Source organism: Seriola lalandi, unplaced genomic scaffold, assembly GCF_002814215.2.
Source record: "Seriola lalandi dorsalis isolate HSWRI2012SDOR001 ecotype SW California unplaced genomic scaffold, Sedor1 jcf7180002054470, whole genome shotgun sequence".
In the NCBI taxonomy this organism is placed as follows: Eukaryota; Metazoa; Chordata; class Actinopteri; order Carangiformes; family Carangidae; genus Seriola; species Seriola lalandi.
The window spans coordinates 1,754,892-1,768,883 of record NW_019525023.1 but is presented as its reverse complement, the minus strand read 5'-3'; the positions used below and the strand labels follow the sequence as shown (position 1 = coordinate 1,768,883).

Sequence of the window (13,992 nt, the reverse complement as noted above, 5' to 3'; positions counted from 1 at the left end):
ATATGAATTATCAAAAATACATAATAATAATAATAATAATAATAATAATAAATGTTAGCTAAATAACATTTTTATAATTGTGTTTATAATAATCACAATTATAATTGTGCCATTAATATAATTATAATTGTGCTATAATCCTATATAAGGCAATAAGCCTTACTCCCTGACATTACACTCTGATGATTTTTGGAAACCAAAGAAGAGACACGTCTGACTTAACCCTGCACCTTTATCCAGGTGCATACACACAGCACACAAAGCCTGCAGTTCACATACAAGCACAAAGGTCTCTGGTGAACTGTTTGATGAGATACATTGATAAATGATTTGAAGGAGCACCCAGAAGATATCAGCGGCCCCCGAGCTGAGGCCTTTCACATAGGAAAAAGCCCTCAGTCAGCTGGGTGTAATGTGCACGATACTTGATGGGAGCTTTATTGATCTGCCGCCACAGATACACAGTCTCCCACAGGACGGTCAGCTAGCAGTGACTCAGCGGTCAATATGTGTCGACCTAGTGGTCGTCCTGCATCGACCTGCTCCGTGGAGGACGTGCAGCTGCCAAAAGCAGCAGTCTTCTTCTTCTCTTCACCTACATGCTCGTCCTCCACTGGCTTTTTTTTACTGTTAATGATCTGTGTGCAGGTCTCTCTTTAAATAGAGCTTGAGATCTCAATGAAATTCCTGTTTTTTTAAAACAACAACTTTGAGAAAGATATTGACTTTGACTTTGATTTTTACTTTAAGAACACAAACTTTTTGTTTGGCATATACAGTCATATTAATTGCATTTCATACTACACCAGCAACTCTACTCTGTTTCTTTTGAACCTGCACCCACTGCGCACTGCATAGGGGGCCTCCTCCTCCCCTCTGATGGAAAGCCCTGCAGGTGAGAAAGCTCTCTTATCACAGTGGTTGGTTATGAGTTTCTGCTACACAAGCACATCTTTGTTTTCTTGTGACTACCGTCCAAACATATCTGACAAACAGTATCAGCTGCTTAACAGCTCAGCCCGACTCCTGCCTTACTCAAGGCCAGAAAGAGACTGGAGACCTGCTCAGACGACTTCCACAAAGTTCTTCATCTCTTATCAGACACGTAATCCCACTTGTGAGGGATATTCAAATTTGTGAGTGATGTTCTCATTATGAATACTGACAAAATTTTTGTGATTTCTTTGAGTATTCCACAGAAAAAAATGATTATTGATCAATCACAAGTAATTAATCAACCAAAAATTCCAAATATCTTCTGTTTGCAGCCTCTCAAATGTGAGAGTAATCTAAAGCTGCGGGCTCTGGGAACATACACTGGTTATTTTTCGCTATTTCCTCACATTTATTGATTAACTGATTAATCAGAAGAGATTATAATGTATCTGAACCGCTCATGCTTGTTAAAAAATGTAGGACATATATGATGAGAATACGAATGAAGCACAAAATGTAAAAACGCATCATTCGCAAAATCCCGTCTTCATCCACAGCTTTATTTGACTGAGAGACTCTGCTGTTACATATATATATATATAGTGTGTGTGTGTGTGTGTGTGTGTGTGTGTGTGTGTGTGTGTGTGTGTGTTTGTGTGTGTGTGTGCAATGCATAAGGTCCTGATAAGTAAGAAGGGTCATCTGCATGGGAGCAGCAGAGAGTTTGGGATTTATTAATTACCCCATGACAGCGTGTGGTGTGAAGTAAACAGTGGCACTGGGACAGTGGCCGAGAGAGGTGTGATGGTCAAATGACATCAGCGGGGATTCTGGGAAATGGTGTTCTGCTCGCTGCTATAAGACTGATCTGCTATGTAGCTCATGACACACAGAGATCTGAAGCCTCATCTTGATTCATGCAGTAGATACAACTAGTAAAGTAATAAAAAACAAACAAACAAACAAAAAAAACAACACTAAAAAGTATTATTTACTTACTATGAAAGGCACATTTCAAATATTACCACACAGTGATAAGTGCAAATGTGGCAGCTTTTTTCTGGAATTAGAGGCTGTAACACAACCTTTGCAAAAATACACACACACACACACACACACACACACACACACATACACACACACACACACACACACACACACACACACGCACACTTGCGTGTATGTGTACAGAGAAACTGATTTATGTAATCCAATGTTGTCCATCACATGATAAGTGAGAACGGGACTGGCTGCAGGGACAGCTTCCAGGAAGCTGTGGTTATCTCAGTGACGATCACATGATGACAGGTCCTGCTGCTGCTGCTGCTGCTGCTGCACTCATACAGAATATAAGATCAATCTGATCCTCTAAAAAAAACTGTCGCTGCAAAAATGGATGTAGAAAAATACATCTTTAGAATAAACTGGCTACATTGATTAATACAAATACACACAGCGACAGAAATAAATGTACAAGTCAAATTCCAGCCATCATCCCATCACGGTGACCATTCAGCCTGTGTGATGAACCAGAAATTAGACAGTGCTTGTCATTGGAGTGGATAGAGCCACTGAGAGGGAGACGCAGAGAGGCTTCAGAGTGGTGCCCAAGTGTCTGCTCACAGTGGTCTAACAGAGGAAGTGGACTCAGAGTGATACTACTGATGTGATATGAAGATCAACCCAGAGAGAGACACGAGGCATAATGGGAGAGCTGTCGGGCTGATTACTGATGTTTTCGCTCTGCGTCTGCTCGCCTCTCGCGCAGCTCAAGAGCCCAACTGCTCCGAGCAAGTGGCTGAATATTGTTCAATACCTGCACTTTGTAATGTATTCTGACAACTTGGTTAACTCAGCAAGCCCGGTGTGAGTCTCCGGTGGTCCAGACAGAAAAAATATACAAAGTAGTTTTCACAATATTCTACACGCTGGTCAAAAACGGCATGGTGAAAATACAGCTTCTAAAATACGGACAGAGGAAAGAAATGAAAACAACAAGAGCAGTTTTTATAAACTAATAATAAATATAATCTTGTTTGTTTAGAAAAAAAATCATGGGGTAAACACCCACAACGCTGTCAGACTCAATGGACAGTTTAACATATATTTTTTATTCCACACATTCTTCTTCCTGGTGCCTACTTTACCCACAATGCAACTCGACTGCTGACAGTTGTATTGTATCAAGCCACTAGCCTCGCACAGAGACAAAGAGTGAGGGGCACTCCCAGATTTTTTTGTAACTTTGTATTCTTCAGCCCCAACTGAGGCGGACTCAAGTGACATCACTTCAACTAATTTATCATATTTTGTGCTACAAAACACTTCATATAACTTTTTTTTCACATATGCAGTAGGACTCTCCAAGACCTATAACCACACTTCAATGTGTAAAATCAGTGGGGTTCCCCTTTGAGTTGGCGCTACACACTGCATTAAAACAAACTGACGTAAGCTACATCGTAACCAGCAATGTGTGTGAAGAGACACATTTACTGCAGCATTTTCAACAATGTTCATGGCGAGATCAATTTCCAAATAAAAGTTGACACCGTTGTCAGGCAACAAGGATGACAAGAGAGAAACAAAAAAAAAAACCCAACAAATCTAACACAACGCCCTGGTGGTCCACGCGTCTCTCTGCCCCTATTATCTCTCCATCAGTGATTCACTGACAGGAATTTTTGGAGGGAAAAAGTCTAGACACTTGTAGCAGAGCAGCCTACTGCATACCTACCTGCACATGACCTACATTAATCAGTAAGTGCTGGTACTCAAAATACTGTTTGTAGCTGTTCATTTCAACACAGTAAAAGTTACAGTATGCCCCTGATATTCTCTCTATCACCACGTGAAAAACATATTATTAACTAGTTAAAACAGTAATTTGTTTCTGTTTCAGTTCAGTAACTTTCTGTTGCTAACACAAACCGCGCTGTATCATTCCTCTAGTCCCTCCACTGTTTCCTCACCCAACAAACTGATGCGGGTGACCATTTTCCCAGCAGCTTGACATATAGCAGGGGATTAGTAATATTGTTTGTATTACTGCTGACCATTTATGTCAGAGCGCTCTATACAGTTTTTCTATCTTCCAGGCTGTCGGTAGTTAGCATGCTTTTCTGCACACCATGAGAATCGACTTTAATGTGAAACTTGCCTGAGACATGTAATCCACCATAATGAATGTCATGTTCATGTTATGATACGCCTGTGCAGTAATGCAGCGCAGACGTTTCAGTGATAAGTTCACTCGGATTGGCTGCCTGACTCAAGCACGTTTTCTGCAAGTTGATTTTCCTACTATACTGAAATGCATAGAAAGTGAGGTAAACAGATTTTAAACACTAAAATGTGCTTTGAAAACAAACAAAATGGTTCTTAATGTTATTGAGTTTTTGGAAGTGATGGGAACAACATGACCTTTGCACTGGGGGAATTTAGTTTCATGACTCATATGATGACTGAAAACTAATCAAAACACATCAGCCTAAAATCTTCGTGCTCCACAATTAGGTTTTTTGAATCAGTGTTCTGCTTCGCACAGGGCTCATCTGCTCTGACCTGAACTACATGGGTGAAATTAGTTATTCCCACTTGGCCCCAGCAAAAATCATTTGGGCCTCTATTTCTACCTGTCAGAGTCAACACACACACACGCACACACACTCTGCACTGCGTACAGGAAACTGTTTCAAGTGCAGGATCAGACCTAAGAGACCAACGTCTCTGCATGGCAGCAATAAACACGACAGTCTGTAAACCTCATGTAGAAAGCAGCTCCCAAATGTGACAAATCCATCCTCCGCCAGCTTCCCCCCTTCACTTCAACACACCCACACCCTGAGCCAGCACAACCCCTCACCACCACCGCCCCCACCACCATCCCCGCCCCTCCCCTGGGCCCCCTTCAGCCGGCTGCATGTCTCTGGAGGTCGCTTCTGACGTCAGCAGCTCGACTGGGCAGAGTGCCAGCTCTGTGGGCCCTTGATGGATGCGGTTGGTCTGAGAAACAGTCCGCTGTGTGTGGAGCGCACGGCACAGACTCAACTCGGCCCGCTCAAACACATCTAATGACCCGTAAACACCCGACAAGCCCGTTCCCTCTCCCTTTCGTCTGTCTATCACACACACACACACGCACACATGCATGCACATACACACACACATACAAACAAACACACACACACACACACACACACACACACACACACACACACACACACACACTGACGATTAAAGGAAACACGTGAAGATGAGTGATTTGTACTGCAAATGGCTGGGATAATAAATGGAACCCGCAGAGTTACACTCTGCCTTGGCTCTGGTTATCCTTTGGTCTTTAAGAGTAAAGGTTTTAGTTTTTCAGAGCAATAAAAGCAAACGACTGACGTGGCTGCAGATATTCATGGCAGCCTGTATTTGTGGTTGACTCCTCGGGAACTCGTATGGGATTATGTGAGCTAAAAAGTACAAACATTTAACCAAAGTAAAATATTACAGAAATTACAACTGTGCGTCAATATACTGAAATCCGCTGATCCAATCATTATGTCACAGTGATCCGGAGAGCAACAGCATGTGCGTGTGTGTGTGTTTCCATGTTTGTCCCTGTGTGTGTGTGTGTGTGTGTGTGTGTGTGTGTGTGTGTGTGTGTGGAAGTGGGTATACCTGCAGGCCTGCTGCTGGTCTTCCTCTTCAGCCATCTGTCCAACGTCTCTGCACTCACACTCTCCAACACAAAGTCGTCCAGCATCTGCGGGTGCAGCGAGAGGTAGGCCTTCACTTTCTCATCTGTCAAGCCTGAAGAGCACAGGAACAAAAATGTCTTTTAGTTCATGCACAGCATAACTTTATCCATGACTAAGCAAAGTGTAAGAATAAAAAAAAAAAAAAATAGAAATTAAAAATGACGCTGGGAGATGTTGCACAAAATCATGGAAATAGTAGAAAAGTGTGGAGGAGAGAAACGTAAGATATAAGAGGATGGAAATAACGTCTCAGTCTGGCCCACAGTGTTCCCGACAGCCACCCAAACAAATCCACAGGCTAGAAGCAGCGGAAGGTCATCTCTCTTTTGCTTGACTGTGAGGTGAGTGCGGCAGCAGCGCCTATTTTCCGGCTAAAGCTCTCAGATAGCTGGGCTAGCTCACTTATGTTTACTGTAAAGCTGTGTCTCCAGGGATAGGAGCCCCCAACAGAGGCAGCAGGATAAAGGAGGACTCGATTGTGCTTAATAGGCAATTAGGTTCTTGAGAGCTCGCTAAGTGCTGCTGTTTACTGTCTTTGTTGTCAGGGAAAAAAGCCATTTGCCAGACCATCGTTGAGGGAAAGTTGTTTTTAATATACCCGCTGGCGTCTGAGAGGCCGTCATGATGCACTAGGAAACCATCATGTTTAGGTCACCCGCGCAAAATGGAGTGTGTGTCTAAAACAAAGACTAAATCCAGCCGTGAGACGTCATCTCACCATGGGACCGTGAACTCAACACTCACATATGACACAACCAAAAGTGATGATTCCTAAATAAGGAAAAACAAATCCTATGGCAGTGCTGAATTTACATTTTATGATATGCTCCACAGGACTGATATCTGTTATCAGACAACAGTAGAAAAGAGGGCCGCTGCATTCAGACAGCCCCGATCATTTTACTGCTTTCTCACGAAACGTCTGGTTATCAGCAGCATCTGTGTAGACTCCCTTCAACTATGAATCACAGGAGGACATGCAGCTGGAAGGCATGTGTTCTGCTGTCAGACACACACACGGCATGAAAATATTACTAAGTGGGGCGTCTGTCTGAAATCCTCTATATCAGGGTAGAGAATGGCTGCAGACGCTTGTGGACAAAAACACAAGTACATGAAGGGTGGCACAGACTGGACTGTTGTGCCAGATGACAAAATAAAACCAGCTGCAAGAGATACAAATATCCACTTCTTCGCTGCAGGTAACCTGATGGACGTCAATGAAACATGTTTAAAACCTGCATTTAAGGAAGAACTTTTACTTATTTGAATTTAATTTGAGAATCAAAGTGCTCCTGACTTCGGTAAACAGTCAGCAGCTACCTACGACCTTTGATTTATTCCCCCAGAACAAATAATTTGATCTTCAGTTGCGATGGATCATCTGCTTAGTGTGCGCATATATATGTGTGTGTGTGTGTGTGTGGCTCGAGCAGGCTTGTGGTTGCAGGCAAATAAGGCAAACAGAGGTGGGGGTAAGTTTGGGGGGTGGAGGACGCTGCGGTCTGACGCTGTCCAGACACGAGACACAGCTCTTCAGGAGCGGAACGCCTCACGAGACTCCTGGCCAGCTCTGACGCACATCGGCAGAATACGGCTTAATAAATGAGAGAAAGTTAAGGGGGGTTGAGGGGAGCTGCAGGGGACAGAAAGACACGCAGAGAGGAGTAAAATGGGAGCACTGCAAAAGACCCTTACGACTTTGTCCTATCTGACACACAAAGAAGGCACTGTGATTAGTGACACCACAAAAAAAAGAAAACACAAGGAGGCTGTGTGAATTTATGAATACAAGATTTGTGTCGATGGGCTCTAAAAATTATTTAGCAATCATATGTGTGCACATGAACAAAAATAGTCAAATGTCCTATTTCCATGGGGCAAAAACAAACAGCAGTGATAAGAATTTTGCAGGGGGCATATAATGGTTCATAAAACGGTGTCCTGGGTACATCCTTGTGCTTAAAATTGCGAGCCCACACCAGCAAAAACTGTGGAAAAGGGGAGTTTGTGAGGCCTCATTGGCAAAGAAAGAGATCTCTGAATCCTAACTCAACGCTTAACCTAAATGAAAGTACAACTAAATTCAATGTTTTTATTCATATCATAAAGAGTGGGGAGCATAATATAATATATCTGTCAACTAATCCGCATCAAGCTTGTAATTTCTTATAGGAAAAGGCCATTCTCTGTATTTTTCTTATTGTCAACAAGTCACATGAAAAGACCAAATGTGTTAGTCTCTCAGTACTTTCCGATTTCCCCAGCCCATCTCTGGCTGTCAGCTCCGAGCTCATTTGTTCCTACTGAAAACATAAATGAAAAAACAGGTTATGAATATGTGCTATTATTTTTTTTTTTTTAAACAAAAAAAGGCAAAATAATTTCCTAAAACAGCAGGGTACTATAGTTTTATATCAAACATTACTAAAACAGAAGTAAATAGTGCATTTGTTGGGGACTATTTTCAGCTGTGGATTAATACACATTTGGTGCTTTGGTGATCATTTCAGCCACTAAGACGGTGTTTCTGGGATTGATTCAAAATAAACTGCAGTGCCCATGTTCATCATAATGAAGGAACATGTCAGCCAGTGCGGCTCTGCGATGTGTATTTATTAGTTTTTGGTCGACAACGGAGCTCTACTGCGCAGAGCAATAACCTGGATCAGGCTTTGGTTAAACACACACTACTTCTTACTGGGATTACTTCATTGTTTCTTTTGGTCTTTTCGTGGTATGTGTGACTATCACCAGACTTATCCAATCAAAGCTATGTTATCTTGATGCATTAATGAAATGCTTACAGGGAAGACATATGACAATGTAATACAATAATATGATGTATTAACGGCAGGCAGTGCACATGACAGGAAAGACTTCAAGGGTCGACTTCCTCTAAATGGGAGAGCAAAGATGTCAAATCAAAGTTACATAATTTTGACATTTTGTTGAAATAATTTAAAAATCTCTTTCAGTGAATGACTAATGAATCTGCTTTAAGCACCACAGTTAGTTCAGGTGAACTCCAGAGGTGGCATCTTGACCCATTAAATGCATTTATCTGTATTAGTTTAGAAAAAAAAAAATGTAAATGTCGTCAATCTCTATTAAAGTGCTCTGGAAAAAGAAGCCAGAGGAATGACTGGTTTGATCTGACAGCCACTATATTACGGCATGATGGTGATTGATGGCACTTTTTTTCTGAACATTCCTGCAACTTTCTGCCGACCTTACAGGCTTTCCCTCTGATTTCCTCTGAAGTCTTTAGAGCCGCAGCTCAACCTAATGCGACCGCAGTGACACTCAGAGCTGTGGGATATGCGTCAGTGTCCCAAGCCTGCGACTACGGCGGCTAATCAAAGGTGCAGCCAGATCTGTCCCACATGCTGTGGTCCAGAATGGTTAACCCCACTGGGAACCACATGTGCTCACTCAATCAGGAGAGGGAGCGAGAAACTGCTGTGGTACAAGCAACGGCTTGGTTGCTAGTTTGACCAGGGCTTTTTGCTTTTATTTTGTAAAACCCCAGTGATATTTTCCTTCCCACTGGGGCCAACACTGCTGAAGACAATGGCGTCATGAAGATAAGATAAAAATATTTTTCAGTTGTTTCTAACAGATACAATGATAAAGAAAGACAAACCAAAATCTAACAGGTTGTTTTTTTTAAGAATCTTTATATCAAAAAAGAAAAAACTCTTGCTTCAGTCCATGAACTTTCTGCCAGCGCAGGTCTTCAGTGTTACGACATTGAATTGACTGTATATTGTAGACTGCGCAATGGCTGTGGCAGGGCATTACTGCCATTTACTCAGTGGTAAAAGAACTATTCATATCTTGTACTAAGCAAAATCACTAGAGCCTTACTGTAAAAATACTCTGTTAAAATCATAATGAAGTGACAGTACAAAAAAAACATCTACTTAAAGTATCAAAAATAAAAGTTCTCGCACTGCAGAAAAATGTCCCCTGTGACTGATATGTTATTATACATGACACTGTTAAGACTGTGAGCACCGATGCATCCATGCATGATTTCACTGTTGTTGGTGGAGATGGAGCTGGTTTAGTAAAGTGGTTCCCAACCTCCGGGTCAGGCCCCCTTCATAGGTTTGTAAGATAAATCTGGAGGGTAGTGAGAGGATTAATGGGGTAGGAATGAAGAAAAAATTATCTCTCATCTTTGCTCCTTTTTTTGTGAAATATTGCACCTTTAAACTCTTTTTTTACATGGAGCCATCTGGGATTTTAAAGGGGAAAGCAGCTCTGATGACGTCTGAGTCGTGACTAGACACTGCTTTTTTTGGTCACAAACCGAAATTGTTGGAAACTACTGGTTTAGCCTTTAACAACGTTTTGTATTTGATACATGTATAAAGTTTTTTTTATATAAAATCTTGATTTACTGTCAGATAGATGCAGTGGAGTAGAAATATAGCATAAAATAGAAATACTCAAGTAAAGTAAAAGTAACTTCAAATTGTACTTACATACAGTGCTTGAGTAAATGTACTTATTTACTTCCGACCTCTGTGCTGAAATGACTTTAAGTGAAATGAAGTCGCTTGTTCAGACCGATGTATAGGTGGGAAGTAGTTTGTTGTGCAGCATGTTTATGAGTGGCTGAAGCCCAGTTGGCAGAGATTTTGGTGCCTGACTCAGACTTGGGCTTCCTGTGTAAAAACTGAAGCCTGAGTTCATGCAGTGAGGTATTGTTGCATAACACTTATCTTGACTATAGCACACCACACCCTGGGACTGGGAAAGGAAGGCCAAACCAGTCTCAGTCTGGGTCTCTCAATATGAACACGCTCCCGTTTGACGGGGAAATGCGCCTACAGACAGTACAGGCCACCAGCTTGTGCTACTAATATGGAAATTCAGGCATCAAAACCACCTGAAAAAGTGTCAAAATAGTAAATTCTCAGGAGTTACAATTCAAGTTTATGAGCATTTTTTATTAAGGAAATCAATTAGGCATGCTCTGATTTTATATGGAAAAGTAAATGGCTTGTAGAGATGCTGTAAACTGTTAAGTAATTCACTCCATCGTATAATAAAATGTGCTATGATAAATATTTTTTTATGCTTTGTATTAGTACAATGACTTTAAAGTGTTGAAACAAGCATCAGAGTTGAAACTTGAAACTGAGTCAGTTGTGGTGATAGATCACATATGAGTCACGAGTCATAATAAGACACTTTTCAGGTCAACATTTATCAATGGCACACAGGAGGAAAAGCCCTAGAGTATTTCTGACTCTACATCTCTTTATGAGAAGAAAAGAAACCACCACGAAGCAAGGCCTCGTTTCTCTCTCTGTATCCACAAGTCTGTTCTTATTTTACCATTAACATTGTGTTTGATTTACGCTTGCACAACACTGCACTTCATGTCGTCCCTTCAGTCTTCATCTGATAGCCGAGGCACAGAGATTGATGATTGCAATAGACATCTTCAACCACTGATCAGCTTCCTCTTTTACTTCTTTTTAAGTCAAAGGGTATATTTTAGGTCTATTTTAAAATCTGAATTTCTCAACATGAGCGTCAGTGATGAGAGTAACCTCACCCACATATCACAAGCTTCTTACCTAAAGCAGTGCAATCAGTACCTCACTGTCATTTAGGGGAAATTACCATTTTTATCATTAATTGTTAAATATCAAATTCTGTTTTTGATTAAGTGAATAATCATTTTGTCTGTAAAATGGCAGAAAAATGTGGGAAAAAAAACATATCATTTCCGGAAAACCGATGTGATGTCACATGGTTTGATTTTCAACCTCCAGTGTTTGAAGTTCTCATCTTGTAGCGGTGATGTACAGGTGTACACCGGGACACCGTGACATCATAGTTGGGCATGTTTACAGGTGGGACAGAGTCAACATCAGTGATGCTGGGTGTGGTCAGTCTCGTGTTAAATTAATCTTTAATATTATATCTAATAAAAGTAATCTTCTAAAGTTTTAGCGCAGAAAAATGTTTGGTATGGAAAATGTGAGCAGTTCATGAGCTAGCCACAAAGTTGAACACATTTCCGAAACTATTTGCCCTGAATTCAGGTTAACTCAGGTAAAACTCTTTGCCAAGACATTCCATAAATACTAGTTGGCTGTTTTGAGGTGTGAAGGCACACATGGTTAAATTTAAGGTTGGAAATGGTTTGGCAGGTGAAGCTTGTTTGGTGCAACAGACATTACACCACCTGGGTGTACAGGCTGTTTAACAAGGCTGCTCAGCTGAGAGAACGTTGATGAGGCATTGACTCAGTTGGCAGGAAGGTGGTTACTGTAGCCGAGGGTGAGGTGTGACTTCATTTGACCAGTAGTGTACTTTTTTTTTTTTTTTGAAATACTGCAGGAATTGGATAAAAGCTGAAGCTCTATGAAATAATATGATGATTGGTTGAATTGTTCAATTTTTGCTATGTAGGTTTGCAAATTCCTGGAGGGACTGCAAAAGGAAAGTATTTCTTTTATCAGAAACAATAAGCCCACACGCACAGATAAAGAGATTGAAGAGCTGTTACTAAGACAACAACCAGCCCCACCCATCTCCATCATTCATTTCTATTTCCAATAAAACAGTTAGCTATCATGTGTAACAGTGCCGTAACAGAGGTGAACGTGTCTCCGGCGCTCCTGCCAGACGATGTCGAGCGGCACTGTCAACAGCAGAGGCCGACCCCGGCAGTGCCGATGTTTAGTGAGCAAGATGTTCCTCCTCTGCAACACATAGATGAAAAATGCACATGAGAGAAAAAGGGAAAAGACCACTTCTCTAGAAGCGCACTCCTTCTGGCAGAGAGTCAAGGGCAAGCTGCCAAGGTACTACTTTTCACTCTCCTGACATGAGGCTGAGGCAGGAAAGGGGGGTGTGAGGGGAGGGAGGGGGTTGCTGCAGGGTGCGTGCGTCAGCAGGTCCGCCTGGGACTCCCTTGCCAGGAGGTGGGAAGAGCATGTGGTTCTTATCTTATCTATGGGAGGGCTGGAGCACAGCGTCCAAGACTGACATTCAGTGAGCGGCAAAGAGGGGGAAAAAGAGCGAACACTGAAGATGAAAACGCTTTGACTCCTCTCCCACTGCTCACCTCATTTATTCATTGAGCCTGTGCCCGTGAAACTGGCTGTTTGTGTGTGTGTGTGTGTGTGTGTGTATGCAGGTGAACACTACACACACATATAGGTTCATACACTCCCCCCTCCCAAATTCCACAGGAGCCATGGGTGAGGTGACCGGTGTGGCTAAATCAATACACCAGTCAGTGAAAAAGTGACAAATTAAGAAAACGCTGTTTCACCCTGGACTTTAACTGCAGTCCCATCACTTCCAGAGACACGCCCCCACATGGCAAAAACAAACAGCGCTGCACAAACATGCAAGCTCACACCTCTCTCACACACACATACACGCAGTGCAAGAGAGAGGGAGCGATTTCCATGGAAATGTAATTTGCATTATTTCCACCTCCATGGTCCAGGTCATAGACGTAAAGGGTAAGGGCTATAAATGGCAAACTGAGATGTAGATAAGGCATGTCCCTTGATCCACAGCCGAATAGTGTGGTCACAGGCGAGCAGCAATGCTCTAACTGCAGTTACAGACACACTGCAGGTCAACCTTCAGCTCAAAACTTTCTTGTGCTTTCCTCTCACTGAGAGGAAACTGAACGACAGCCAGAGGTGGAGGATCACGCAGCCTACAACACTGCTAACAGTAAAGCTGGAGTCGCTGCCTCAGAATCAGCATCTTAACTGAACCGGTGATTTGATGTAGCGCTGCATCTGGCCCCCCCCCACTCCTTTGACCCCCCCTCTTTCTTCCCCAGAGCCACATCAGTTATCAGGGGTCATGTTCCCCGCTCCACATCTGGACTGATGCTGAACTCTGCAGTCGCTCTGCAGAGGGCCCAGTTGGGACCCGGTAATGAGAACCACAGATTCCTTGCGTCTTCTCCAGTGCCGTGTTCTTTTATGAGCCCTGACACGAGGACAAGTTGTAAAGAAATCTACATGCATGTGGCCTTTTCCCATCCCCTCAGATACCAACCCACGACAAGCCGACGAGGGGTCAACGGACGCCTTGAGGAGAATGTCATCTGTTTCCCCACTCAGATCGTGCACTGTGCCCTGGCGCTGATCCAGTCCTGCACAGATTTTCATATAAAAAATTTTTAAAAAAGGGTTCAAACCGCAAACAAGCTAATTTTCTTTGGCTAGAATTTCCTGAGAGTTTAAATAAATACTGAAGACAAATCACAAAGAGAAACTATTTGGCATGTGCTCAGCCCAGTCTGGAA

General features: G+C 42.4%; 1 protein-coding gene across 4 annotated transcripts in view; it reads right to left on the bottom strand.

The window, feature by feature from the left end:
• Positions 1-13,992, bottom strand: part of pde10a (phosphodiesterase 10A) — a 53,661-nt gene that overhangs the window by 20,225 nt on the left and 19,444 nt on the right. For all 4 annotated transcript variants that reach the window (XM_023411786.2, XM_023411788.2, XM_023411791.2 and 1 more), the window contains exon 2: positions 5,608-5,739. In XM_023411786.2, coding sequence (XP_023267554.1) covers positions 5,608-5,739 — 132 coding nt within the window. The remainder of the gene's footprint in view (positions 1-5,607; positions 5,740-13,992) is intronic.